Here is a 26,009-nt window from a genome sequence, read left to right as displayed (position 1 = left end):
TTTTTGACAGTCGGCCGAAGAGGCTGAACACAAACAGCCACGCAGTCTGCGAGTTAATAATTGTGCCGCTGCCGTTAACGACACGTAAACATAAAACCAAACTGTGGCAGTGAGTGTCTCTGTCACTGTGTGTTGGCCATGACTTTTTGGCCACATTACAAACTGCGTTACTCACAGTCGTCTCATGTTTGCATATAAGGTTAAAGTAGATTTTCAACAAGTTAAAGGGCAGTATAGAGATACTTAAGCTAGGCTAACGCAACCGTGCATGTCGGGGGCTGTTGCAGACATCAAATAACGGTTCAAAAGACGAATTAAGATATCTATTACACGCTAGGTTTAAATGGTCATTATGATTTTACTTTTGTTTTTAACAGTAATAATAATTAGGGGAGAAATACTAATTTGTTTATTTTTATTTACAACTTTAACACTTAAATAATTTTTATAGTATTTCTTAAATCAGATAAGAATATTAAATGTATTCACACTGATTATTTAAAAAATTGCATTGTTCTTTGGAATAAGAAAAGTGGTCGCTTTTATGAAGAAGACACCATACTTAATATACCTGTTTAGATTATAATCGAGTAATAATTATATTGCAGTTGAAAACCTAACTGTATGATGATGAATTATATATAACTCAAACATCCACAATCCTGCTGCTGAACTAAAGCATGGTGTATATATTGTTTTGCTGTGCATGTCTATATTATACATAATACTGTCAATATTCCATGCATATACTGTATATATAACTAGTGATCCATCTGTTATTTGTTCCACAATTTATTGCACTCTGCACCATTGCATTGCAAATATAAATCTAAACACACTGTACACGTTGTTATTGTTTGTGTTACGTTGCTGTTGTCTTTTTGTCTATTCTGTTAAGTACATTGAGAACAAAGAGAAAAAAGAACAGCACAAATCCTTGTTTGTTTTCATATACTTGATCGATAAAGCTGATTCTGATTGTGATCACTGTTGGTCTGTTTTGGTTCCAGTTTCTTAAACAAATCCCTTTATCTTTCAGCAAAACAGAATTTCAGAATTCAAGAATCACATTAAGTAAATCTGTAACACAACTTAAAAGTCTACACTCTCTTTTTATGGTAACTACTTGGTTCCTATATGACTATATCATGTCACATGTTTGGGTAATGTTATATTTAGATATTTTATCAGTATTCTGGCTATTTATTGTCACTTCTTTTTTATTTGTGGAACTAAAGTAATTTCCTGCCACATCTGTAAAAGAGTACAAATAGTAGCAAAGAAACCAACGCTGTACTCTGTATTCTGTAGTGGTAACTTGCCTTGGCAGTGTTATATGTGTAAATTCCTAGTTGCAAACACAGTTAAGGTCTAATATTTCATTAACTTTGTATCACCCAATCACTTGGACACCAACTATAACATTTCTGTTTCTTTTATTTTCAAAAGTTTAATTCCTCAATAAAAAGATGTCCCCTACATCAGTGAAAGTTGCCCAGCAAAGCAAGCTAAAAAATATGTTGCAGAGTTACTTCTTGGAACAGGTTTGGTTGTGATGTCACCAGACATGCTCACTGGTGTGCACCTTAAACTCGTGTTATAGGCGAGACACTTTCCACCTACAACTATGTGATGTGAAAACTCTGAAAATGCATCAATTTGTATAGAGTTCAGGAGGGGGCTTTAAGTTACAGCTGTTACTTTGTGAGCTCAAAAAAAAAGAAAAGAAAAAAAAAAACAAATGCATTGGGAAACTCAAAATGTTGGAAGTCTTATTCTGAAAAGTTTTGTGAAGGGGAAGTAGTTTCAGTTGAATTTTAACCAAAACCAGAGACACAGAAAGTATAGGCGGACCTTGTCACGTGTGTACTTTGGAGTCATGTCAATATTTTGTCATCAGATGTTGTCATCAGCAAGTTGCTGGATGTTGTCCCAGTGTAAACACCATTTTTTCCCCCAAGGCCTGCCATTACTGAGCTACATTTAAGGACACAGGGTTCGCAAGGGAGGATGAACCTAAGCAAGTTGTGGCTCTTTGAAAATACTTGCTTTGCAGGAGGCTGGGTGGAGTCTATTCAAAGGAAGGGGTAAAATGGCTATTAGGTGGGACGTAAGGGCTTTTAAGTCTTTGTCCTGTTAACAAAAAAAGGAGAAACAATCTTGGCCATAACATTACTTAAGCTACTCGGTTAATAAAAATGTAAATTTATGGATGGTTCAAAATATTTAACAAGCAAAACATGGATTAAGACCACGAGGACGTCAAGAACAAAAGCATATTTGATTACTGAAAGATGCACGACAGGGATGTACTGAATGTAGTAGATAAACTGTAAACCACTGGATCACTGTTACTGTTTACAATGAGGATCAATACATTCAAGCTTTATTCTGTGTCATTAGGATAAATGTACTCCTTCCCACGTTTGTTTATATGGACTTAATCTGTCTTAAATTTTCTCAGAACAACTTATTCTTTGCAGTTATTACCGGTTAATTCATCTGCGCTGCAGTAACGTATCTTTTAACACGAGAATGGTGAAATTTGTGCCTGTTCCTGCAGTTTCTAGGGGCTTGTCGCACAAACGAAATCCTGCTGTTAAGTAATGCATGGCGTGACTGCGTGTGGGGAGCTGAAACACCCAGCTGAACAAGGCCTTTAACGTTAACTGCCGCCCTGCCCCCGTCCTTGGCCTGTTTTGAAACCGGAGTGGTGAGTCACTGCTCTCTCGGTTTAGAAAAACAGATCCGGCCAGGCTGGGGCCCGGCGGGGGGATGGGAAGCCGGCGATGGATGAACAGCGGAGGTGGACGCAGCTGGACTCCCACTCCCAAGGACCCCGACATCCTGACAACCGCCCGGTTGTGTTCCCATAGTGACCGCGGGGATGATCTGAGAGAAGGGAAAGCACCGCCTGAATTAATTGATATGCGCATCTCTCCAGGCCAGTAATCGTGATAGCAGAGTCAGTTGGCCATGTTTCTCATAAAAGGGGAAGCCCGGATCCCCCCCACCCAACCCCACAAAAAAACAAACAAAAAACGGACCGACCGCGAATTTACGTCATTAGGCCTACTCTGTTGCCATGTTTTGTTTGTTTTATTTTGTTGTATTTTTTCCTGGAGTTGATCAAACACGACATATACAGTGCATGTTACCCTGTTATTTTTGGCATACCAGAGTCATGTGTATCACAAGCTAAAAATAACGTATTAGATTTTGTATTCTTTAGCTGTTAGTTTGACTGCTCTTCTGTTACTTGCCAATTAAATTTCCCATTTTCGTTAATCGTTGATTGGTTGATTTTCGTAACCTTCTTGGCTATAGATGAAGGAGTCGTTAAAAGGGGTGTCAGTAGGTCAACCTTTTTCTAAACTTTTCGGTCAATGCGTGATTTCAGATTTTTTTCATGTATTTCATGTGTTAGTATCTTTATTTACATTAGTAAATACACCGTAGTGAATGTGATTTAGATAGATATTACATAGATAAAATAAAGTCTCTGCATTTGACACCGACTCTGTGTTACTATGCACATTATAATCAATCAAGTTATTTTTGGTCATTAAAGTATGCTCATAGACCTGTGCAATTTCCTCTGCCTTCTTGGCCAGATCTGTCTTGAAAAATAAATTTTTACATTTACCCCATCTCATATAAAAATATTAAGTTGAATTGTTTCATGTTCAGACTTAAACTTTAAAAAAATAAACAAGTTTTATCTTGTAAGAGCAAGGATTACGTTTTGCTTTATACCTGGTTAAATAAAGGAAATGTAGCAGTTGCCAAAAAAGATTCGATGTTTTACATGTGCGTGTTTTTGTTTCACATGTTGGCCGGCAAACTAATGAAAAACACAGCTAGTTGTTATTGATGTAGAATTTAGTAAAGGTTTTAAGAAGGAAGAAGAAACAACATATATAACATATTAATATATAACATAACCCATTTATAACTCCTTTTGCCCACATTCTGTATTTACTAATATAAGCAAACATATTACACATAAAAAACGACACTTGTATGCATTGTTATTCTTCCACATTTGACAAGGGTCAGAAACAGGAAGTCAATGGAAACCGCAGTACCCAACCCCGCCCACTCCTCCTCCCCTTTTGCCGCCAAAAACCCTTTGGCCTTTTCTAATAGGATAAATGAATGTCTCCATGACAATTGTTGCCCTGGACAACAAGTGATGCTCAGCGTGCTACCTCAGCAGCTCAATGCAACGCGGCAGGCGTACCAACCTTAGAGCCACCTGAGATAACACCAGCTTTGAGACCTTTGATATTTAAGGTAATATGTATTGCTGAAACAGTTGATACAACTTGAAAATGCAGTCTCGGTAACAGTTTGACAGGTTGTCAGCACTGTAGTTTACGTGTTAACCGTTAGATGGTAGTATCGTGTCCCTCACTAAAAGCACAAAGCGCAAGCGGGAAGAAATGTATTTTTTACAAATGTAAAAATATTCTTAGCAAAAATAAGAAGTGAACCCTGGGGCAACCTATCTCAACACGTGACTTCTGCAGAAAAGCAGACGTCACCTTTAACCTCCTAGCTATTCAAAAAACTTTATTGCTGTCCCAGTGCTTTTATTGATAAAGTTTGAATTTGAACCCCTGCTAAAATCATGGCGACGGATCAAACTATGCACGGAGTTCCCCCTTCATTGTCTGCCAGAGTGGTTGGGTAGGTTGACAGCTGATTACTTGACTTTATCGCAGAATTTTTAATAACCTGGGGATTTACGTTTCCTTATGAAAATGGTCTCGTAACGTCGTAGAGTCCAGACTAGCAATAGCATTAGCTTCCTGCTAGCTGTAAGTTGGCAGTGATGGTGTGTAGATATTCAAGCACAGGACGTCGTTTAGGTCAAACCAGAAATTTTATGGGTAAACAAAGATAAGCATGCGAAGGTAATATCACTCCAGGGAGTATACTTTTTGTATTCCACAAAGAAAAAGCTAAGCTTACAGATGGCTTATTAGCTAGTTAACTTGCAAATCAGTGCTGCAGTATAAAAGGGATTTATTCTTGGTTATATGTTTTCTCTGCAGGTCATTTGCTTATTTGACCGTTAGAGACAGACTACCCACCATCCTGACCAAAGTTGTTGACACAATTCATCGCAATAAAAACAAGTTTTTTGAGGAATACGGAGAGGTAAGACCACGTTCATTCAATTGAGGCAGTTATGAGGTTCACGTTAAGACTTGCGTTGGATTTTGCCGGTGCTTCCCCTTTATTTTCAACCAGGTGGGTATCCAGGCAGAGAAGCAAGCTATATCTCTGCTATCTAAGCTGAGGAATGAGCTGCAAACTGACAAGCCAGTGCTAGCACTGACAGACGGCCTACCGGACACAGATTCCTGGAACCAATACCTAGAGAGGCAGCAGAGACTGCAAGGTGACCAGGAGCCTGTCAGCTGGTTCAAGTCTCCCTGGCTTTACGTGGAGTGCTACATGTACCGTAGGATACACGAGGCGCTCTTGCTCAAGTGAGAAGCATTTATATGTTACAATGGAAGCTACTGTAGATGTAAACCCTGGAATTTTGTAATAACTTTTAGTATATTACTGAGGGATACTTTTATATACTGACAAAACCTTGGTACTGACTGATATAGTGGTGCATAGAAAAACAAAAACACAGTGGCATTGGTTAGTGGATAAATGATTTTGACCATCAACATCAACCTTGAGTTTCACAACCGGTGGACCTTCAGTAAATATGTTCCTCTGCCAAGGCTTGTATTTATCTCTTTGTTTGTTAGCCAGGTTAGACAAAAATTAACACAACTGAATTTCATGAAACTTTATGCAAAGGTACAATAGAAGACAAGGAAGCATCCACTTAGTTGTTGTGTAAATCCAGATCAGTTGCTTTGAAAATCTGAGCTCTATCTTTGGCAGAGGATATGCTCTCCAATTCCCCTTCTCATTTCTTTTTAGATTGTGTTTGTTTAGTTTTTGTTATGATTTCTGTTATGATTTTATTTCTTCTTTTATTTCAGTCCTCCCATCAGTGACTTTGATGTCTTTAATGAGGGAAAGACTCAGAGCTTTACTGAGTCTTCACAGGCTGTGATGTCCTTGTGTACGTACTTGGAGGGCATCAAGAACAACATAGATGAGCTGTCTAAGAATCCGCTGTTTGAGCATTTCAGCAAACTAATGCAGGTCAGTTCAATTTATGTCCTTAAAGCTATACATTTACAAGATTCTCAGTATGTAAGTTACTATTCTTTTTTTTCAATTTTCCATTTGTATTTATTTAAATTATTTATTTATTTATTTAAAACTTTGCTTTTTAGTATTTAAAAGTGAGTGATTCTGGCTACACCTGAGATGAATGGTCCTCTTGTGAATCCTTGTTGTGATTGGTAGCCTAATTTAAAATGAACCCACTAATACCAGTGGGATTAGACCTTCATAACTGCAATAAATGTGGTGCATTAGTTCTTGGAGATTTTATGTTTTACAGTATTCAGTTACTATTTATTGAATACATTTTGTGACTCTTTTAAGGTATCTCTGTGGGGAAACAAGTGTGATCTGTCAATATCTGCTGGCCAAGAGAACTCCCAGAAGACCAGTCCACTAGATTCCCTCTACAGCCTCCTGCCCTTCATCCTGGTGGATGACACCAAAAGGGTATGGTCAGCTCTTATTTCTGCGCAGAGGCCAAGGGATTCAGGGAAAAACAATGCAGACAGAGTGGACATTGTTCTAGACAATGCTGGCTTCGAGTTGGTCACTGACTTGGTCTTAGCCGACTTCCTGGTTTCCTCTGGCCTTGCACGTCAGATTCATTTTCATGGCAAATCCATCCCGTGGTTTGTCTCTGACGTCACAGCTAACGATTTTCAGTGGACCATTCGGCAGGCCATGGCAACCAATCACAAGTGGGTTTCCAAATGTGGTGTTCAGTGGCAGAGGTACTTGAAAGAGGGAATGTGGTGCTATCATGATCATCCTTTCTGGACACAGCCCCATGAGTTCTGCGACATGGCAGCCGATGCTCCTGACCTGTATACAACCCTGCAGGGAGCAGACCTGGTGCTGTTTAAAGGCGATCTCAACTACAGGAAGCTGACTGGAGACAGGGACTGGGAGCACACAGTAAGCTTTGAAACTGCACTGCGAGGCTTTGGGCCTGCACCGCTGTGCAGCCTGAGGACTCTCAAGGCCAACATTCAGGTTGGTCTGCAACCGGGACAAGGGGAGAAGCTTACCTCCCAAGATCCAAGCTGGATGACTAGCGGCAAGTACGCTGTGATTCAGTTCCACAATCCAAAGTCAGAATAGTAAGGTTCAAATCAGGAACTCACTTTGATGACATGGGTTTAAAAAGAAGCTTCATAAGCAGGCGATACCTTTAAACCACTAGACACTTCAGTTAGGGGAATTGTTAAATGCTGTTTACTAGCACTTCATCAAGTTTGATTCAGGAACGCGCACAATAATTAATACTCAGTAATAATTTCATAAAAAGCCATCTCATATCAAAATTTCACATCCTACATTTTATCCTACATGTGTTGTAAACCATGAATTTAGTCATACTGTTTACAGGTTAATGCTGCGAGCAATTACTGAGAAAAAACTGAGTATGAATTCTATAGCAGAAACAGTTTTGCATGCAGTTGTGAGAATGATGTAAATCTAACTTATAGTTTGTTTGCGTTTTTTTGTTGTTGTTGTTTTTCTTTCTTTTTTTTTATTCAGCTCAGGTTGTTTTACTCCGTGTGATTACAGCGAGTTAAGTTCACCAAAAGCAGATCATAACATTTTTTGAAAACTACATTGTTGTTGGAGCAGTGTAACAATAAGTGGCATGTGCTTGTTTTGCTTAAAATGGGAACCTGGACCTCTATCTCCATAGATAAAAGTGGATGTCTCTTTGCACATTGTCATGTCGTTTGTCACTTTTAGTAATCAACAGGTGATGTTAACTGGATCCCATAGTGCTGCTGGGTGAAAATGTTATTTTGATCATTTGTTTTGATTTAATAAATCACTACTATGACTCTGCTCTTTTTCCTTTTGTCGTACTTTACAAGCAAGAAAAATGTTTTGGTTTTTTTTTTTGTATACTAATAGCTATTTTGTTAATTTGTCCATATTGAAATGAATGCATTTCTGAAAGTGCTATAACTAAATTTAAGGATATAATTCCTCCACTGTAACCTTCTTGAATACCACGTGCCAACACAGTGCAGAGTAGCTGCCTAAACTCGACATTATTGTAAGGACTTTACCATTATTATATGGTCCTTTACCTTACAGTGTGAAGCACCTTGAGGTGACTGCTGTTGTGATTTGATCTTAAATTTGACCTGTATTTTAGGTCTTGCATGTAACAGTGTAACAGGAGAGTTTAATTTACATGTATACACAGCAAAATATAAAGACCCAGTTAACCTTAATGTTAAAACAATGAACAAATACATTTGTAAACACACAATCTCTTATAAGATAGTCAGTTCACCAGGATTGTGACTTTAGTCTGTATTTATAAGAGTGTTTTCCTGATGACCTTTCATTTACTCAGGTCGGGTTGGACCAAGAAAAATGGCCAACAAAACAGCTGGAAATGCTGCAGTATGTGCATTACAATTCAGAATGAGCTGTAACAACACTGGCATAATTTAGGCTGCTCTGATGCTTTGTGAATGTGGTACCTTATGAAAATGAGGCCTTATTACTGCAGGAAGCATCTTATCTTGAATCATTTAGGTGATTTAGCTGTTTCATTTCTCACCCTTCATTTTCTTTTCCCCTGGTGTAACAATGTCTTCATTTTACTCTAGGGAAAATAGAAAAAAATCATCAGGGCCACTTGTTTTCCACTTGACCTGACATGTCCTGAAAATTGGGCTGTTTACACAAGAAAGATGTACCACAGAGAAAGGAAAATTAGGGCTCTGTGTCAAGTTTTCTCCCCCACTTGGTGGTAGCCATTAATTATTGCATGAGAACATATTTGACTTTATAAATTTCTCACATAAATTACAACATGTCTCACTTGAGTAGCAAGAAGACGTGAATTCAAATGGCCCAAAAAATTTTTGTGCGTCTTTCTGTCATTGACTCTGAAATCTGTAAACAGTTATTTTTTACATTTAATTTTTATCAACAGTGGTTGGTCGGTCCCTTGGCTTTGTTTATGTACACATAGTGTTCTGCTTCGCCTGTGATTTGAACAGATAAAGTGATGATTAACTGGTCCATGCTGTGGATCTGTAACTTATATCAACCTTCCCCTAATGGAATGTGACTCAGAAGGTATCTTTTAAAATTTCTCTCAGATTTATTGGAATTTTTAACGAGAAGAAATAAATGTGAAGCATAAAAATGATTATCAATCTCTTCATTGGGGATTGATTGTGTAATTACTCGCTGTCAGAAAGAGATTTGACCTCCTGCTTTGTTTGCTGTGTTATGGTGACCTGGCACTTAAACGCACCACGGTTATCGATTTGGCTGTATCTTTAATTTGTTTATCCTTTTTTTCAAACCTTTCCACTGTTCCCATTGTGTCCAATGAGCTCAACTAAATGCCTGTGAGGCAAGCAGAGCCAGTACATTGTACAGCACATAGGAGGATGCTTCGTTTGTAAGTGGTGAGTAGTAGTATAGTAGTAGTAATGGTAGATTGTGGTTTTCTTTCAGCCTCTGCTGTTGTTGTTGTAAACTGTCCACAGTGATTTCTTTAAATCTCACTGGAAATAGACTGGCAGTACATCACATCTGTCCTGTGCTGCTATCGGCTGAACAAATAATGAATAAGCAGTCAACTTTTCTCAGCAAAACAGGTGCAACCAGTGACAATTCTTCCATATTACACAAATGACGAGTGGGAACTGTGGCACGCATGAGAAGACACGAGTTGTTTGTGAATGACTATTTTTTTTCTCCCTCTGTCCCACCAGCCTTTCTCCCTCTCACACTTTGGTGAAGATGTATTAGAAAAGAAGGAGCTGCTTTGCTGACAAAAAATAAATAAAATACGGGAAGAGTAGTTTAAAACTCTTTTTATTTTGTTCTTTTGGAGCTTAGTGACCAGAAGCTGAAGGCAGACACAAAAAAGCTGAATAACAGTGGAGCTTTCAAGTTGTCTGACAAGCTTTGTTGGAGAGAAGAGACCCAGAGAGCAAGTGAGGGGGAAAAAATAAAGAGAGGGAGAGCAACACTCCTCTCCACTCCCCCTCCCAACAAATGGGAGAGCCAGTCTAAATCATGTTGCTTATCACTGCTGTTGTGCTGTGATGTTGCTCAGGCAGAGCCCAGCGCAGAGCAGACAGCCGTGCGGACCAGTACTCAGACCCAGGGACAGCCCAGCCTCCTCAGAGCTGGAGCCCCACTCTCCAACTCGCGTCTCGCCATCGCTGTGTGCCCCCCTCAACGACATGTACCCCGAAGAGAGCCGGGGGTCTGGAGGGGTAGCCACTGTGGACTTCCTGGAAGGGTCTTATGACTATGCCGCCCCCACCCCTGCCCCGACTCCTCTTTACAGCCACTCCACCACTGGCTGCTACTCGGCTCCTCTGGACGCTCATGGACCACCGTCCGATGGCAGTCTTCAGTCCCTGGGCAGTGGGACAACCAGTCCACTTGTGTTTGTGCCCTCCAGCCCACGGCTGAGCCCCTTTATGCACCCGCCCAGCCACCACTATCTGGAAACCACTTCAACACCCGTCTACAGGTGAGGAAATGCAGTTTTGTTTTCTGGTGGAGAAAAGTGACAGGAAAAAAGTGAATGGAATTATTACCCCCTTCTGACACATTTAGTTATTTGTCTGGCAATGGCACATCCAGGGCTTGGTTTTGATTGTTTGGTCAGTTGTGTTTGTGCAAAAGTTTGGTGATTATGCAAGCGTAACATGATAAGTACAGTCAAAACCAGTTCATCAGGTATGCTGCTTCATTGTGACAGCTGTAGCTGCCTCTATCATGTCTTCATTATAAATTTTAGGTGACTATACCATAAAGAAAAGAATTAAGCCCGGTGTTTTCTGGCATTTATTTATTTAATTGGTGTGTTCTACCAGGGGACAGTAGAACAAAATATTACTGGAAAACTAAATTCAGAATTTGTAATTAGTGAATTATGGCAGTGACATTCAGTTGGGTCCTGTAAATGCCGTTATAACAGAACAATTATATAACCACATATGTTTTGTATAAAGCAAGAGAATAAAAACAAACTATTATCTCTGAGGAAAGGATCAAGCTTTGTCCTGGTCTCTAATTCCAGAGATTAAGGACTTTGTTAAGGACCTTGAAAAGGGAACAATACGTAAGAACAACAGACGCACACACACAGTTTGTTTCCTGCCTCAGGTGAAAAATAAAACTCCGCTCCTGCTGTCAGCTGCTGTCGTATTAAAGTCGTTCTGATAAGATTTGATTAATCACTAAATGACTTGCCTAACATTTTCAGGGAAAAGAAAATGTTCCATTTTTTTGGCAAAAATATCCAGATGTATTATTTGATTAACTCTGCAACTGAGCTTTATCTTTATGAAAACAAAAGAAATTACCAAATTAAAATTCATGGCGTGTTGCAGGTCCAGCCATCAGCCGGTTCCCAGAGACGACCAGTGTGGTACCCGTGATGAGGCATACGGCTTGGGCGAGTTGGGAGCTGGAGCTGGGGGGTTTGAAATGACCAAAGAGACGCGTTTCTGCGCTGTGTGCAGTGACTACGCGTCTGGATACCACTATGGGGTGTGGTCTTGTGAGGGCTGCAAGGCCTTCTTCAAGAGGAGCATCCAGGGTAGGTAGTCTGTCTGCTTTATCTGTTTGTCATCAGTAGATATAAAAGGATTGCGCTATATTTTGTGAAACACTACAGATCAACTACAGTTGATTAAATTAGGAAACTGTCTAAATCATGGGCTTTATTGTGTCTGTCATAGAAAATAACAGTATTAAAGAACACAGTGCACTAAAGTAATTGGCTTCTTAACTTTGAGTGCTATCAAGCAGAAAAGACATAGTGTCCTGTCCTTCAGCCAAAGACATTAAATATGGGTTAATTTATGACATGGAGAAATCTAAAGAACATTCCTGACAGGAAGTTTGGATGTTGTTGGCTCATTTTACAGAAGTGAACGACCTGTAATGTTTACAGAAAAATAAGCAGCCTAATTGGAGTTGAATACTGTTGGGTTAAAGGAGGAGACGGAGGGAGGACACATGTCAGAAAGTGGACATTGTGAAACTGAGAGACAATTTAGGTTTCAGTCCATTTATTTATTTTCATTTGTGAGACATCAACTGTTTTCCAAACTCTTTGTGCTGTTGCCCCTATGTGTGCAAACCAAAACTCAGTATGCTTGGTGTCTGCGTCATGTTTATGATTTGATGCGGTTTGTGCATTGATGCAAAGTCGTGCAATGAAAGAGCGCTCAAGAAGAAACCAATTGTCTCCATGGCAATGACAAAGCCAAGATGCCACGTTTTAATTTGCTCCATCTCAGATTCATTTAGAATGGGGAATAGAGTGCACCTGGCTACTAAATAACCTAAATCTGAACTGCACACTGAAGTGGGTAGCTGAAAGTAATAGATTTTCTTTCATCTCAGGTCACAATGACTATATGTGCCCAGCGACAAATCAGTGCACCATTGACAAGAATCGGAGGAAGAGCTGCCAGGCTTGCCGTCTTAGGAAGTGCTACGAAGTGGGCATGATGAAAGGAGGTGAGGGTGAACACCAGCAGAAGAAAGATTCTCCACCTTTTGCACGTTTTAATTTTTTGTAAAATTGTGTAAAGAAATTCTATTAATAATTTTTTTTAACAAAAATTACACTCTTCTTTATAAATTTAAAAACTGATTGTCTTGCTGTGGAAAAACTTGGCACAAACATGAGGCTGCTGTTGGATCCAGATAAGCTTGAGACTAACTTTAACATGACCTTGAAGAGATTTCCTCTTAAGGAGTACAACTGCTCAGTCACATTTTTGTTTTCATACTTCCTGAATCACTCAGTAGTCCAAAAGAATCTGCGCATCTGTGGTAAGACGTGACAAAACATGAAGTTATTTTTGAACAATGTGGGGGAAAGAGTGAAGTGATTTATCTACACACCCATGACTACTTGTTTGTTTTTTCCCTCTTTTTTTGTATCATGATGTTATTTCATCCTTGGTCTGTCCTCAAGGTATGCGTAAGGACCGCGGACGTGTTTTGCGGCGTGAAAAACGACGGGCCTACGACAGAGACAAACCAGCCAAAGACCTGCCACACACAAAGGCGCCCCCTCATGATGGAAGGAAGCATGCAACGAGCAGCAGCAGTACAAGTGGTGGAGGAGGAAGATCCTCTTTAAATAGCATACCTCCTGATCAGGTGAGGAAATAGTGAGCATCTACAGCAGGTTTTTATGAAAGTCCGCTATCAGGTTTTATTGATTTAGGGGGAAATTTTGATTGTCATCCAGGTGCTCCTCCTGCTCCAGGGTGCTGAGCCTCCAACCCTGTGCTCTCGTCAGAAGATGAACCAACCCTACACGGAGGTCACCATGATGACCCTACTCACCAGCATGGCCGACAAGGAGCTGGTTCACATGATCGCCTGGGCCAAGAAGCTTCCAGGTAGGAATTCATCTAAAGTATAGCAAAGAAGAATTTAAAGAAGCAACAATTAAGAATTAAGACAAGAGCAGCAATAGATAGTATCTAAGGGTGTTCATAGAATGGCTGTGTTAGTTTACCAGATACATCTTAGCCTGAAGTCTTCTTTGACTCTTTAGGATTTTCCAAGGATCTGGTGATGTTCATCAACAAAAATCCTCTCTGTAAGACGAAGAAAAAATATTACAGCACTGTAATAATTTATAGATTAAATGTCTAACAGGCCCTGAAACTGTGGCTTACATCACAAAATGACAAATGATCAGGTTTAGTTGTATGTGATGCCTTTAGGATCTATTTTAATAAAATGTTTCCAGTAATCATGCAAGTGCTACAGTATCCTATTGTTTATTGTTAAATAGTTATAGCGCATCAGTCTACAACATGTGCATAAATGTGAGGTCACATGCAAATTATGTGCGCCATTTCTTTGGAGCATCGTGACATCTAATAAAAAATCTTGGAAAAAAATCCCTTAATCGTGCACAGACGTAATGTGTGAAGTTGCAGTCGTGTGTGTGTTGTTGTCAATTTGACTTCTTAGGAAACAGCGAAGAGATGGGAGACCTCTGTAGTAAAAGTACACATAAGCCCCCCACACGAATACAGAGCCATTACAGAAATAGTAGTTACAGTCATCACCTTTGAGAGGATTGTTTGGTCAATCTGCAGGCACCCCATAGAGCCTAAATGCAGTATAAGACACATCACCCTTTTTACATGTGCTCTCACACACACACAAACCTGGCAGGGAGATTTAAAACCCAGATTTTGAGGCATTACAACCTTGTGTGTCACTAAAAGCCCAAAGATACCCAACTTTAATTGCAAAAGGTTCCAAACATTGTACAGGGGGCACAATGGGGGAGATTGGCTGTAATTATATATGAATTTAACTCAGCTGATTGCCAGCAATAAGGCTTCTTTTGTGAGCAGAGATTGCAGATGATATATTCAAGTAGATTTTCTCTGGCTTAAAACAAGAGTGTGGACGTTTTAGTCATTTTTGAGTGCGTTGAAGGTGAGCAGGAGACATTAATATTCTATTACTTGTCCTGGTTAAAAAGCACAGATATTCTGAGTAGACTTATCTACTTTTTTTTTTTTTAATTTCTGAGTACAGAATAATGGCTGAAACTACTAATGGCTAATATTTGTAGTGAAGATTTTTATTTTGCTTTTATCTGTGAGTCTTCTGGCTAAAGGCCTTATTTTGTTTCAGGACGGATGCTTCAAATGCTCAGAATTGTTAAATCTGCTGGGTGTGGTTGAGATTGCCTGCATGGTATCAAAAATTCTCATCACGACGTGCTTTGTATTTTGTGTTTCTAGGTTTTCTGCAGCTGTCTCTTCACGATCAGGTGCTGCTGCTGGAGAGCTCGTGGCTGGAGGTGCTGATGATCGGGCTCATTTGGAGGTCCATCCACTGTCCTGGCAAACTCATCTTCGCACAGGACCTCATCCTGGACAGGTAGCGAGGGATACTTCCCTAATTTTCACCTTGGTATCCTTTCTCATCTCGCTGTCCCTGCTATTCCAACCTATTTCTCTTTCTTTCTCTATCTCAGACACATCTTAAGGGTGATACATCAGCATTGTAAATTTTCCATTTCACACTTTGCCAGGCATTGTGCCATCCCAACATGTCTGTCACACGGTGAAAGACTAATTACATGTTCCCCATGGAGAGGAGAGCAGCCTCTTTCCTACCTGAAATACCCCGTCATCATTACAGTGCTGAGCTTGCAGCCAGGAAAGAGATTTAATCAAACCCTCAATACAAGGAATGATGGAAAATGAAGAAATATGGAGTGAGAGATGACAGTGAGAGAGAGATAGAGCTAAATGATGAACAGAGAGGACGAGAAAATAGAGATACGGGGGAGACACGGCTGTTTTCTGCTTTGCAGGCACAGCCTGTTCCCTCCATTTCCCGCCATGTTAAGAGTAAACAAGCTGGCCAAAGCACAGTATCTACCTCAGAGAAAAAGAGAGAGGCAGAGACAGATCGAGGGATGAGGGAGACTTGCGGGCAGACAGAGCTTTTACCCTCTGATGTGCCTGATGGTCCCATTTGATTCAAAAGTGTATTAGAGAGTATTATCTCTAAAACCTGGTCCCTGTATGAGTGTCCTCTCCAATTGGACTTGATGACTAAAATGCTGTTGGACCAGGGTTGGCAAATTCCCTCAGCTCTGTGCCATCCAACTTTAACTTGCACTCCAGCCACATTATCCATCTTTCCATCACCTTTCAACTGTGTCGACAAATGGAGCCTTGCAGCCATTCAGTCCATTAGTTGTTTATCTGGTTGCTTGTTTGATAGTTTGATGGTGCTCTTCTCCTTCTGCACTAAAGCGGTGATCTGCTTTTGTTAAAATGTGACTTTTTGGGTAACTTGTGTGATCTTGATATTGTTTTTCTTCCTGCATGACACATTAATTCATTCTGCTGTCCAGGACTGAAGGCACATGCGTCGAGGGCATGGCCGAGATCTTCGACATGCTGCTGGCCACAGCGTCCCGCTTTCGGATGCTCAAGCTCAAACCTGAGGAGTTTGTCTGTCTCAAAGCTATCATTTTGCTAAACTCCGGTAAGACACCGTGTTAACGTGACCTCCTTGTGGAAGCATTTCAAAAAGAGAGAGAGACCAAACTGATACCTGAAAACATCGAAGGACACTTCACAAATAAAAGGATCCGCTCCCTAGTTCATTTATTTATTTATTTTCTAATATCCACTCCGTTTTGTTCACAAGAACGCCACACCAAAGGTTTGTGTATCTGCTCCTGAGAGTAAATATTGAACAGTGTCAAACTACACCCACAGAGGTAAAGCTCTCAGTGCTGCGCAGACAGATTAGGCGAACAGAGCGTTCTGGAGAGATCTGTACCGTCAATAACCAATAGCTGTTCCCATGACAACATGAGACAGCACAGAGGGCTGTGTTTGCCCCGGAGATTGAGGTATTCTATAAGAGAAGTCTGAAATACCAGTGAAATGACACTACTGGCTCAGCTGCTGGAGCGGGATGAACTTTAGATTACTGAGATTGCCGTGCGTCATCTTAGGCATGTGGATCAGATCCTTTTTCAAATAAAAATTTAGACGTTTCTTCATTGTGAGAAAGCTGAGTATTGTTAAGGAAGCTCCATAATTTTCTTCTCGGACTCAACTAGAGGAGCCACGCCTTGATCTGAAACGAGCTGTTTTAGCGCGCCTTCCTTTAATGCTGCAGGCACACTGGGGAAAACAGCGGATGAAGACTGCGGCACAGTAACCAAAATTATTGTGGCGGCGTGCAATGATCTCATGATTTTGTCGCCTTTGAAATGGTTGGGGTCCAGATCCTGGACCACTCGTAGATGTTGACGTGTTGCTTTTAAGGCGGCAATAAAACCTCAACAACACGCAGTCAGTCTGCTATCAGTTTGCTACCGAATGGGGTTGAGTCGGCGATGATATACAATCTGTTTGTGGTAACACAGCAATTATCTTTCAATTCAGTTTTATTTATATCAAGCCAAATCACAACAACAGTTGCCTTTTAAGGTGCTTTATATTGTAAGATAAAGACAAACAAAGCTGTGTGCCTGAGATGACCAGAAATATCTTGTCTCACTGATGACATCATACGGAATGAACAGTAGAAAAAACGAAGCCTCTAAAACGGGGCATTTAAGTTTACAGTGACATCCTTATTTAAACTTTTCTGTGTTTTTTTGTGAATATTGCAAGAAAAACATGTTTGAAAAGATTAGTTCAAGAGAAAAAACGAACTTTAGACAGAAAGTTGGCAGTGAGCTGATGATGTCTTGGTTTCTTAGGTGCCTTTTCTTTCTGCACTGGCACAATGGAGCCCCTTCACGACAGCGCGGCAGTGCAACACATGCTGGACACCATTACCGATGCACTCATATTTCATATCAGCCAATTGGGGTGCTCGGCTCAGCACCAGTCAAGAAGACAGGCCCAGCTGCTCCTGCTGCTCTCCCACATCAGGCACATGAGGTAGAACTCAAAACACTGTGAGAACATTTCTAGTTTCAGTCGCCCTAATGTGATGGCGGTAACAGTGTGAGGAAGGTTTTAAACACATTGTAAAATCTAACAGAGACTCTAGGTTGCAGAATGCAGTGTTAGAAAGCAGGTGAGGTCACCATCTCTCTTTGGTTACACTCCCTGCAGCAACAAAGGCATGGAGCACCTCTACAGCATGAAGTGTAAGAACAAAGTGCCTCTGTACGACCTGCTGCTGGAGATGCTGGATGCTCAACGCATCCATCGCCCAGTCAAACCATCTCAGTCCTGGTCCCAGGGTGACAGAGACTCTCCCAACACCAGCAGCAGCGGCGGGGGTGGCGGCGATGATGAAGGCACCTCCTCGGCTGGTTCCAGTTCAGGACCTCAAGGCAACCACGAGAGCCCGAGGTGTGAGAACCTGAGCAGAGCGCCCACAGGTCCAGGTGTCCTGCAGTACAGGGGGTCCCATTCCGACTGCACCCCCATCCTATGAAGGTTTAAAGTCATTTTTATGGATGGTTTGTGTAGAGAATTTTTAAAAAAAAAGGGGTTGGTGAATTAAAGATGGTGGTTATAGTCGAGTTTGCATGAGAGAATATTTATAAATGAGGTGATTTTTATAGCTGTTTAGTGAGAACCTTCTCATTGGAATTGCACAGCAGTCTGAATTTCAGTGCTGTCAGCCTTGTACGCTGCCTTTAATGATACCTGTGATTTTCAATCAGCTTTCCAGTACCGCTTATCATTTCCAAAACAGCAGATGTTTAATGTGGTGCTCTGTTAGCTACGGTGATTTCAAACAATGAGCAGCTAATCTTTCTGTTTATTCGCCTCGACCAAAGTGCACTTCCTCTGTGATTTAAGAGGCTGATGGGCATTATTTTTTCATATAAAGGAAATAAAAGAGAAAGAATTACGCAGGAAATGATGGTAAAACTAGTTCAAATGAACGTGGAATTCGTTGTGCTTAGATGCCGGTATTGTTAAAAAGTAGATATCAGGTAATGTGGGTGAGCGCACCCAATTTTTTCTCAGATATATCTGAGAAAAAATATTTTAGTGATGGCAATTTTGAAGTGAGGAGTGGGAGAGGATGTATCTGTTGAATTTTAAGTTGGCAGAAATTGTGCGATCGAGTCCTAAATATCAGTTGGCTGTTTGTTGGGTAACGTCTGTGTACAGGAGGATTGTTCTCTGTGCTAACCTACGTCAAATCCTTTTTCCTTACTCTGTTATGTGGCCGTCCGTGTTCACTGTGCACGTGTGTGGTTAGCAGAGAGACTACACGCTGAAACAGGTAATAACGGTGTTAAAAAGGAAGTCTCCAAAATGAATATATGTCAACCTAATTTCTGTTTAAATTGCAGAATTTGATGCAGCTGAAGAAATGAAACACCTAAAAGGAAGTTTATCAGATTTTTTTTCTCTTTTAGTTGGCTTACAAATTCCTGAGGTCACGTATTCAAACTATTTTTGGGTCTGACTAACAGCCTGAAATGGTTTCAACACACAGTGAGGACAAATTTAACAGCCAGCTTGCCAACTTTAGATTAGCTGCAACAGTGCAGTCAGCCTGGGGGTTGTTTAGCCTCTGAATAATTTGCTACAACATGCCACTCAACGTTTTAGGCTTAAAATCTTGCATCAGATTAAATGCACATTTTGGACTGCATAGAGTATACCAATATACGTTATATATTGGTTGCACTGTGCAAAAGTCTTGATTCGACCCTCATTTGTTTTTATTTTTCTAGGAAAATGAGAAATAGATGCAGGGATTTGTTGGAACCTGTGAAAACAAGCATAAAAATACAGTATATAAGGTAAAAACAGAGTTTGTACAGATGTAATGAGCTTGAAAGTCAAGATTTGCTCTAACCACGTTTATTTTTTAAAGCAGCCTTAACTGGCTTAGGCAAACTTTCTTGTGATTTCTTTAAGTAGTCTTCAGGAATAGTTCTCTAGGCTCATTAAAGGACATTCAAAACTCTTCTTTGAATGTTGGCTGCTTTTTGTTCTCTTGTCTATGAAGACGACCTCACACTGTTTTGATAATTAAGGTCCGGGCTCAGGGAGAGACGCTTTCCAGATAGTATCAATCCCTTATGCTACTTTTGTGCATTCACAATTCCTTCAATTTTGAGAAGATCTCCAACCCCACTGGCTGAAATGCAGCCCCAAAACCCTGACAGAACGTCCACTCACATTCTCTGTTGTTCCTCTCTCCTGACCTTCTCGGCACATATTTAAAATGAATTGAACCAAAAGTTTAGGTTTATCAGCTCTTTTATCAGAAGGACTTCACTTTCCCTTACTGTTCATCTGCTAATCAGAAATATTACTTCTTCTTTTGTCCTCCAGCTTTTAAGTTTCCGGAATTTTGCAAACCCTGTTGGGATACGCTGGGATAGGTTTTTGGGAAATAGCTCTTTCGGAATCACCTTGTTGTTGCCAAAATACATTGTCTGCCTGCCAAACTGTGGTATTCTTGGTATTTTTGATATATTTGGCAAAAGAAATGGGAACAAATGATGATTAAACTTTTGCAACAGGATGCTAGCAACAAAGCTCAGGGGAGTTTAAAAGTGCTGCTTTGCTAAATTGTCTGTACTGTTTAGACACAGCACTGGTCCATCTCTTGAGTTAGGTGCCTTTTTTTATGCTTAATTGATTTATGGGTTAGTGTTAAAGAAAAAAATATGGTGTGAAAGAACCAATGTCCAAAGAAAAACCGAAAGACCTTCAGAAAGGTCAGAAAACTGAAATTACAAGGAAGTTTGGCTCCTTGGAAGCAAAATATATATAATACTTGTGTACACTGTAGATTAGTGTAAAAATGTCTTGGATGCCCTGGAACTCAGCTCAACACATTTTTTTTAAACACAATGAGATAAGATTTTTCAAATGAGGTTTTGGTGACTTCTTGTTTGCACCATCATTGGCTGTTTCAGTGTATGAGGCCCCGGCTCTGCCTGCTTCCTTCCTTCCTCTCTTTCTCTCTACGTTAATAAAGCCGATGCACACAGCACTCTGCTCACTAGGTGTACCTTTCTCTTAATTTTGTTTGCAGTCACACGGCATCTGATTAACTGCACACAGTCACACTTGGGAAGCAGGGATGAGTCTGTATTTGACACCTTTTGCTCAACTGATGGTTTGCTAGTTGCGTTTTTAACTAATTGTTAAAAAATAAAAAAATAAAGCAACTGAATCTGGGATCAAAACACAGCTTCTGTAGCGATAGATACGAGTCTGGCTGCTATTCTGCGTGCTTTCAATGCAAAACGCTGCCAGCCCAAACATGAAATTACCTGCAACCTGTGATGAGTGGAAACTGCAGGCAATTAAAATTTATGTTGCCAGGGGAGAAGCATTAAAAAAAAAGAGGCAGCTGCAGATTTGTGTCATTTGAGAGACGTGTGGAAAGCCTCCACACAGGATCAGAACATCAGATTTGGAAGTGTAAATCCAGCCAAACCTGCCTTGACTGTCGTTTGTTTACTGTGCATACAAATAAAAACAACAAGCATTGTTCATCACCGCCTTTCTCCTGACTCGATTTTCTCCAAATCAAAATCCACAGAAGTAAATATTTCATGTTTTATTACTTGCAAAGAGGGTATTCTCCATGAAGTTGGCATTAGCAAACTGTACATACATAAATAACCATTTTCATATTTAATTTTTTTAAAACAGATTCAGATGTCTCATCACCGCAGAATAATAATCGCAGTTATTACAAAGCACACTATTTCATGTCACAGCCATCTACTAAAACTACCAGTGATTGTTTGGCCTTCGTAAAAGCGAGAGACTTTCAAGTGCATGCTCAAACTGAAAGATAAAAAAATAACTGCCTGTACTCAAAGGCATTTCAAACAATGATATACAAATGAGAGCTCATCCTCTTTTTTTTTCATTTTTGTCCCAGTTGATAAAATACTAAAATTAAAAAAAAAAGAAAAAAGTACAAGCCTTGGCTTTTGGAGAAAGAAGTCTGCCATCTTGGCTGGAGGGCATCAGTGCAGTACCTTCAGACAGTGCTCGTGTCAGTGCTTTACGTGCAGGTTTTAGACTTCATTTCCAAATTGACAGGCAGGTCCTTCTGAAACGAGTCATCCTGGGGAAAAATACTCCTGCTGACCTGATTCTGTGCGGTTTTGGTCTTTTTTTTCCTCAGTCGATGTTCAAACGTGAGTCTGAAACTAATCTCTTCAGACCCAAGGCTGTAAATAATCTGCTACTCTGACGGCAGGCCTGCTCTTAAAATTTACAATATCCCCCCCACTCACAGTGGGGCTTCAGCTTAATCAATGCTAACAATCTAGTAACAGATTGAACACTAAATAAATAGTAGCAGCACTTGATATAATGGACAAAAATGCACAGTCGACTTTGGCTCCCAACATACAGTATATAAATAGTGCTTTGTTTTTCAATGATTTCGCAGGTTTCTCCAGAAACCTTAAAAATAAAATACTTATTTAAGTTAAAACGACATGAATTTTTTTTTCTTTTTTTTTCTGGGGGGGGGGTATCCAGAGTGTTTTTGTTGTTTGTTTGTTTTTTTAAAGGGTTGAGGTGACTCAGGTGAGTGGGTGGGTGTGCAATGTTTTGTGACAGCAGTCTTCATGTCACCTCTGAAATACTTCATAATACATCCCCAGCAAGGGGGAAGAGTTTGTTCCTTTAGGGCACAGGGTGAATAGGAAACATTCACATGAGTCAGTGGAGTCCTTGGCAAAGCAGTAGGTAGATTTAAAAAAAATAAATACAAAAATCAGCTGCTCCTCATATGGGCGGAGGTCCGTTGGTGTAGCGCAGCATGGGATGGAAGGAGCGAGCGAAGTTGTTGGCGTGGTGGCAGCTGTAGTCCTCCTCCGTCATGGGAACCAGACAGGCCAGGCCGATGAGGAGCAGGAGGAGCAAGTGGACGGGGAGCGCTGCCCTGAGGACCCGCAGCAGGAAGGACTTATCCTTTGAGGAGGAGGAGGAAGCTGATGAAGTGACGTCTGAGAGGTCAGAACGGGAGGAAACGCAGCCAGCGGCGCCTGGTGATCTGCTCCGGCTGCAGGAAGACCCAGACAAAAATTAAACACTGCAGAGAGTGGGGCTCAGATCACTAGTTGTTGGTTTTTAAAAAAAAAAAAAGTGCTAAAACTGCTTTATAGTGAAAAATGCTCCGACTTCATGAGACTATGAATTAATGACTAATATTGCAGATTCATTTAAAATGCCTGGAAAGGATCTGAATGGTAGAAAATTGTCTCCATAAGCTGTTCATCTGTCAAACACTCTACTCGTGTCGATTTTTAGCTTTTAGTTGCTAGCTGAAAGGCTTTTAGAGAAAACAAGACATCGGGGGAACTGTGGCGGGCATTTTTCACAGTTTTTTTTACATTTTATAGTTTGTAAATCTGACATTTAGAGCATGAAAACAAAATTATGTTGAACGGAAAAATAAGAAAGGATACAAAAAGAGTCACACTCATGTAGAAATTTGCAAACACACAAAACAGGCACTCACTTGCACGTGTAAGACAGCATTCACAGATAATGGACTGCGTCTCACCGTATCTCTGTGTGTATGTGTGTGTGTTTTGTTTTGTTTTTTTTGGGGGGGGGATTCTAGCTTCAGAGCTCACTATGTGAAAGTTCAATGCCACATATCTTTCCAAACAGAAGCAGGAGAAATGCCAAAAGCCTCTCTGGAGATTTCCACTGACAGAGCAAAAACTCTAAGGGAAGAACAGCATGTTCTTACTGCGACCCGTCATCATGGAGACAGAGGGTCAGACAAGCTGACATCCCAGTTTCATTGACCTCCATCGTACAGTGATGCAGCTGTGAGTAGGCATGTGCACGCTGCGCATGTGTGCTTCAAATTATTTGGCCACGCAACACCTTCTGCTCTGCTGAATTTCTACTTGGAAAATCTCAAATGTACAACATAAAGAAACTGTGAGGGGAAAAAGTACATTTAGTTTCTCTACAACCCTCATGGGAAAACTAGTTCAGGAGTTTAGGAGACTATGTGGTGTAAAGGGGGTGGGTTTAAAGAGGTCTGGAAAGGAAACGGAGGAGAAAATGGGAGTTAACGTGGAAGGAAGACCAGGAGTTAATGCATCATATCCTGTTGGAAAACTATGAAGGGAATGAAAGAGGAAGGAAAACAAAAAAGAAAAACAGAGCTAAAGGCATGACCGCTGGGGTGTGGGTGGGTAGGTGGGGACAGTGGGGCTCAGAGAGTGCCATCTAGTGGGCGAGGAGCGTACTACAAAGTCAGAAGAAGCAAAATGTGTGAAGGCAGTACTTCATGATGCCATTCAAAAAGCAGCAGGGCAAAGAGAAGCAGTGAAAAAAAACATTTAAAGGAGAAGGGGAGTGGCCTGATGGAGGCGATTCCCCTCTCGTTTAAGAGCCGACAACATGGTCTCGAGAATAAGGGAAGATCATGGAACGCCGGGTTTAAACCTCAAAGCAGCAGATCACAAACGCTGCAATCGAAATAATATGATAAATCTGCCAAATCTTTGACAAGGTGATTGTGCCTAACTGAGTTAATAAAAATCATGCTTGTTGGAAAGGTTTGGTTCCACCATCATCCCAAGTTTCTAGAGTCCAGGAGAGAGGTACCTGTGGCGCGGGCTGCTCTCAGGGTGTCCTGGGTGGGCCTGACTACTTTTGCCTCGGGGCTGAACCAGATAATGAGCAGGGAGGGGTAAAAGAAAGAAAACAATGTTTCAGTCAAAGGCAAATAAAGACAAAGCCTCAGATGAGAATAAAAACAACATAAAGAGAGCCATAACATTGCTAGAGAAATCATCATCAATAACCAAAGAGCAGCAGCGTAATCAATGACGGTGATTGACTTTTAGAACCAAGAAATCTGGCTTCTCAAAACTAAATCCAGAAAGGTCAAGCCCAAAAAAACCCTCACACGATTAAATGTTTTAGCTGTCATTTACAATAAAAGTTAATATTCAGGTATTTACACATAAATTAAAAATTACAGAAACGAAAAGCCAGGTTTTCTTGTGAGTTTTTTTGCAGATCATTATGATGTGGGGCAGCAAAAACATCTCAAAAAAAGGGAAGTGGGAGGGGTCAACTACATTTTCTTCCACAAACATGTTAGCAGAGCAAAAAAAACAAGTGGAAGGTAATGTGAGCTCAGCCCTCTCCCTTCTGGACATTATGAAGAGCGACATTACCAATCGTTTGCGGGTCTGGCTGGTCACATCTGAACCAGGTGCTGCAGATCTGCTAACAGGCAACGGCGAGCAATCCTGAAAACACACCAAAACAACAACATTCGCTCTGATGTTCAGATCTACAACAAACTAATGCCACTAAAGAAGTAATGAGCACTCAGTATCATAGAATAGAATTCAACTTTATTGTCATTCCAAATGTCACAAGTACAAGGCATATTTGCAATAATATATATCTGACCTGCTCTGCATCCATGGCCCCCAGTCTCCTCTCCAGCCCCTCCAGATCTGAGTTGACCTCCCTCTGGAGCAGCCTTAGCCTGTTCCAGATCACGTGAACCTTCTCCTGGGCCTCCAGACACTCGTTGCCCTGAGCCTGGGTCCGCTCTGAGGTCTGGGCCAGACTCTGAGGTTTAATGTTGACCAGCAGCTGAGCTGACAGCTCCTGAAGGGACGACACCTTCTGCTGCGAGTCCAGCAGCTCGCACTTGATTTGCTGCAGAACAATAAAGCAGACAGAGGAGTCACCCACACATTAGGAAGAAATTAAGACCTATTGTGCATCCTCAACTTGTTATTTCTAAATAAATCAGACAACTTCTAATTTTCTGTCTCCTCTGACTGTGTTATATAAAAAATTTGGGGGCATCTGCACGAAAGGTGCTACAAGTCTGAACAAATCAACCAAGACACGGAGTCACGTGTGCCCACTTTGTGAAGTAACACTGATCAGTGTAAAAAGGTAAAACAGTCGTATGAAACTCACACCAGGTTAGTCTACTACACACAGAGGCGGTTTTAAGAGAGACATACCATAAGTGTTTTATGATGAGCTCGTAACGTTTCGCGATTTGCTTTTTGGGGGATGGGAACCACCTCGTTCCTCCTGCGGTCAATGTTCTCCAACCATAGCAGCAGACCGTGACTCATCTCATGGAACTCCTGACAAATATAAACAGTTGTTTTTGTTAAGGCTGTCTCTCATGCCCAGTTTCGCAAAAGGAGGAAATAAAAGACTTTTCAATAACAAAATAATTGGTATTTATATATTTTTTAATATATTTAATATATGTGTGTCATATTTTCACTGTACACACAGTGAATATATGTGTGTGTGTGTGTG

General features: G+C 40.7%; 3 protein-coding genes across 10 annotated transcripts in view; 2 read left to right on the top strand and 1 right to left on the bottom strand.

The window, feature by feature from the left end:
* Positions 1 to 4,332: 4,332 nt before the first annotated feature.
* Positions 4,333 to 8,037, top strand: armt1 (acidic residue methyltransferase 1). The gene is made up of 5 exons (XM_005914588.3): positions 4,333 to 4,692; positions 5,061 to 5,166; positions 5,260 to 5,501; positions 6,018 to 6,183; positions 6,532 to 8,037. Exons 1-5 carry the CDS (start codon positions 4,634 to 4,636, stop codon positions 7,309 to 7,311), a joined length of 1,353 nt encoding a protein of 450 aa, XP_005914650.1. The 5' UTR covers positions 4,333 to 4,633; the 3' UTR covers positions 7,312 to 8,037.
* A 46-nt stretch (positions 8,038 to 8,083) lies between these two features.
* esr1 (estrogen receptor 1) lies at positions 8,084 to 20,397 on the top strand. Of its 2 annotated transcripts, XM_042225746.1 has the most exons (10): positions 8,084 to 10,163; positions 10,286 to 10,711; positions 11,577 to 11,785; positions 12,598 to 12,714; positions 13,178 to 13,365; positions 13,457 to 13,610; positions 14,982 to 15,120; positions 16,109 to 16,242; positions 17,477 to 17,660; positions 17,838 to 20,397. In XM_042225746.1, the coding sequence occupies exons 2-10, from the start codon at positions 10,416 to 10,418 to the stop codon at positions 18,163 to 18,165; spliced, it is 1,749 nt and encodes a 582-aa protein (XP_042081680.1). In that variant the 5' UTR covers positions 8,084 to 10,163; positions 10,286 to 10,415; the 3' UTR covers positions 18,166 to 20,397.
* Positions 20,398 to 21,362: 965 nt separating this feature from the next.
* The window catches only part of syne1a (spectrin repeat containing, nuclear envelope 1a), a 139,802-nt gene continuing 135,155 nt past the window's right edge, over positions 21,363 to 26,009 (bottom strand). For all 7 annotated transcript variants that reach the window (XM_042225798.1, XM_005914583.3, XM_005914580.3 and 4 more), the window contains 5 exons: positions 25,700 to 25,828; positions 25,128 to 25,382; positions 24,887 to 24,961; positions 24,309 to 24,367; positions 21,363 to 22,740 (listed from right to left, as the gene is read on the bottom strand). In XM_042225798.1, the coding sequence (XP_042081732.1) occupies positions 22,464 to 22,740; positions 24,309 to 24,367; positions 24,887 to 24,961; positions 25,128 to 25,382; positions 25,700 to 25,828 (795 nt within the window). In that variant the 3' untranslated portion in view covers positions 21,363 to 22,463. The remainder of the gene's footprint in view (positions 22,741 to 24,308; positions 24,368 to 24,886; positions 24,962 to 25,127; positions 25,383 to 25,699; positions 25,829 to 26,009) is intronic.

Source organism: Haplochromis burtoni, unplaced genomic scaffold (genome assembly GCF_018398535.1).
Source record: "Haplochromis burtoni strain Fernald_Lab_line unplaced genomic scaffold, NCSU_Asbu1 Contig_8, whole genome shotgun sequence".
Classification (NCBI taxonomy): Eukaryota; Metazoa; Chordata; class Actinopteri; order Cichliformes; family Cichlidae; genus Haplochromis; species Haplochromis burtoni.
The sequence above is the reverse complement of the archived record's forward strand: the minus strand, read 5'-3'. Positions and strand labels throughout refer to the sequence as shown.

Excerpts from the sequence above, each read along its gene's own strand:
- esr1 (XM_042225746.1), top strand. The coding sequence starts at position 10,416 with ATGTACCCCGAAGAGAGCCGGGGGTCTGGAGGGGTAGCCACTGTGGAC. Across the intron at positions 12,715-13,177 it reads AGTGGGCATGATGAAAGGAG|GTATGCGTAAGGACCGCGGA; the intron begins GTGAGGGTGAAC and ends TCTGTCCTCAAG. Across the intron at positions 13,611-14,981 it reads CTGGGCCAAGAAGCTTCCAG|GTTTTCTGCAGCTGTCTCTT; the intron begins GTAGGAATTCAT and ends TTGTGTTTCTAG.
- armt1 (XM_005914588.3), top strand. The coding sequence starts at position 4,634 with ATGGCGACGGATCAAACTATGCACGGAGTTCCCCCTTCATTGTCTGCC. Across the intron at positions 4,693-5,060 it reads TTGTCTGCCAGAGTGGTTGG|GTCATTTGCTTATTTGACCG; the intron begins GTAGGTTGACAG and ends TTTTCTCTGCAG. Across the intron at positions 5,502-6,017 it reads CACGAGGCGCTCTTGCTCAA|TCCTCCCATCAGTGACTTTG; the intron begins GTGAGAAGCATT and ends CTTTTATTTCAG.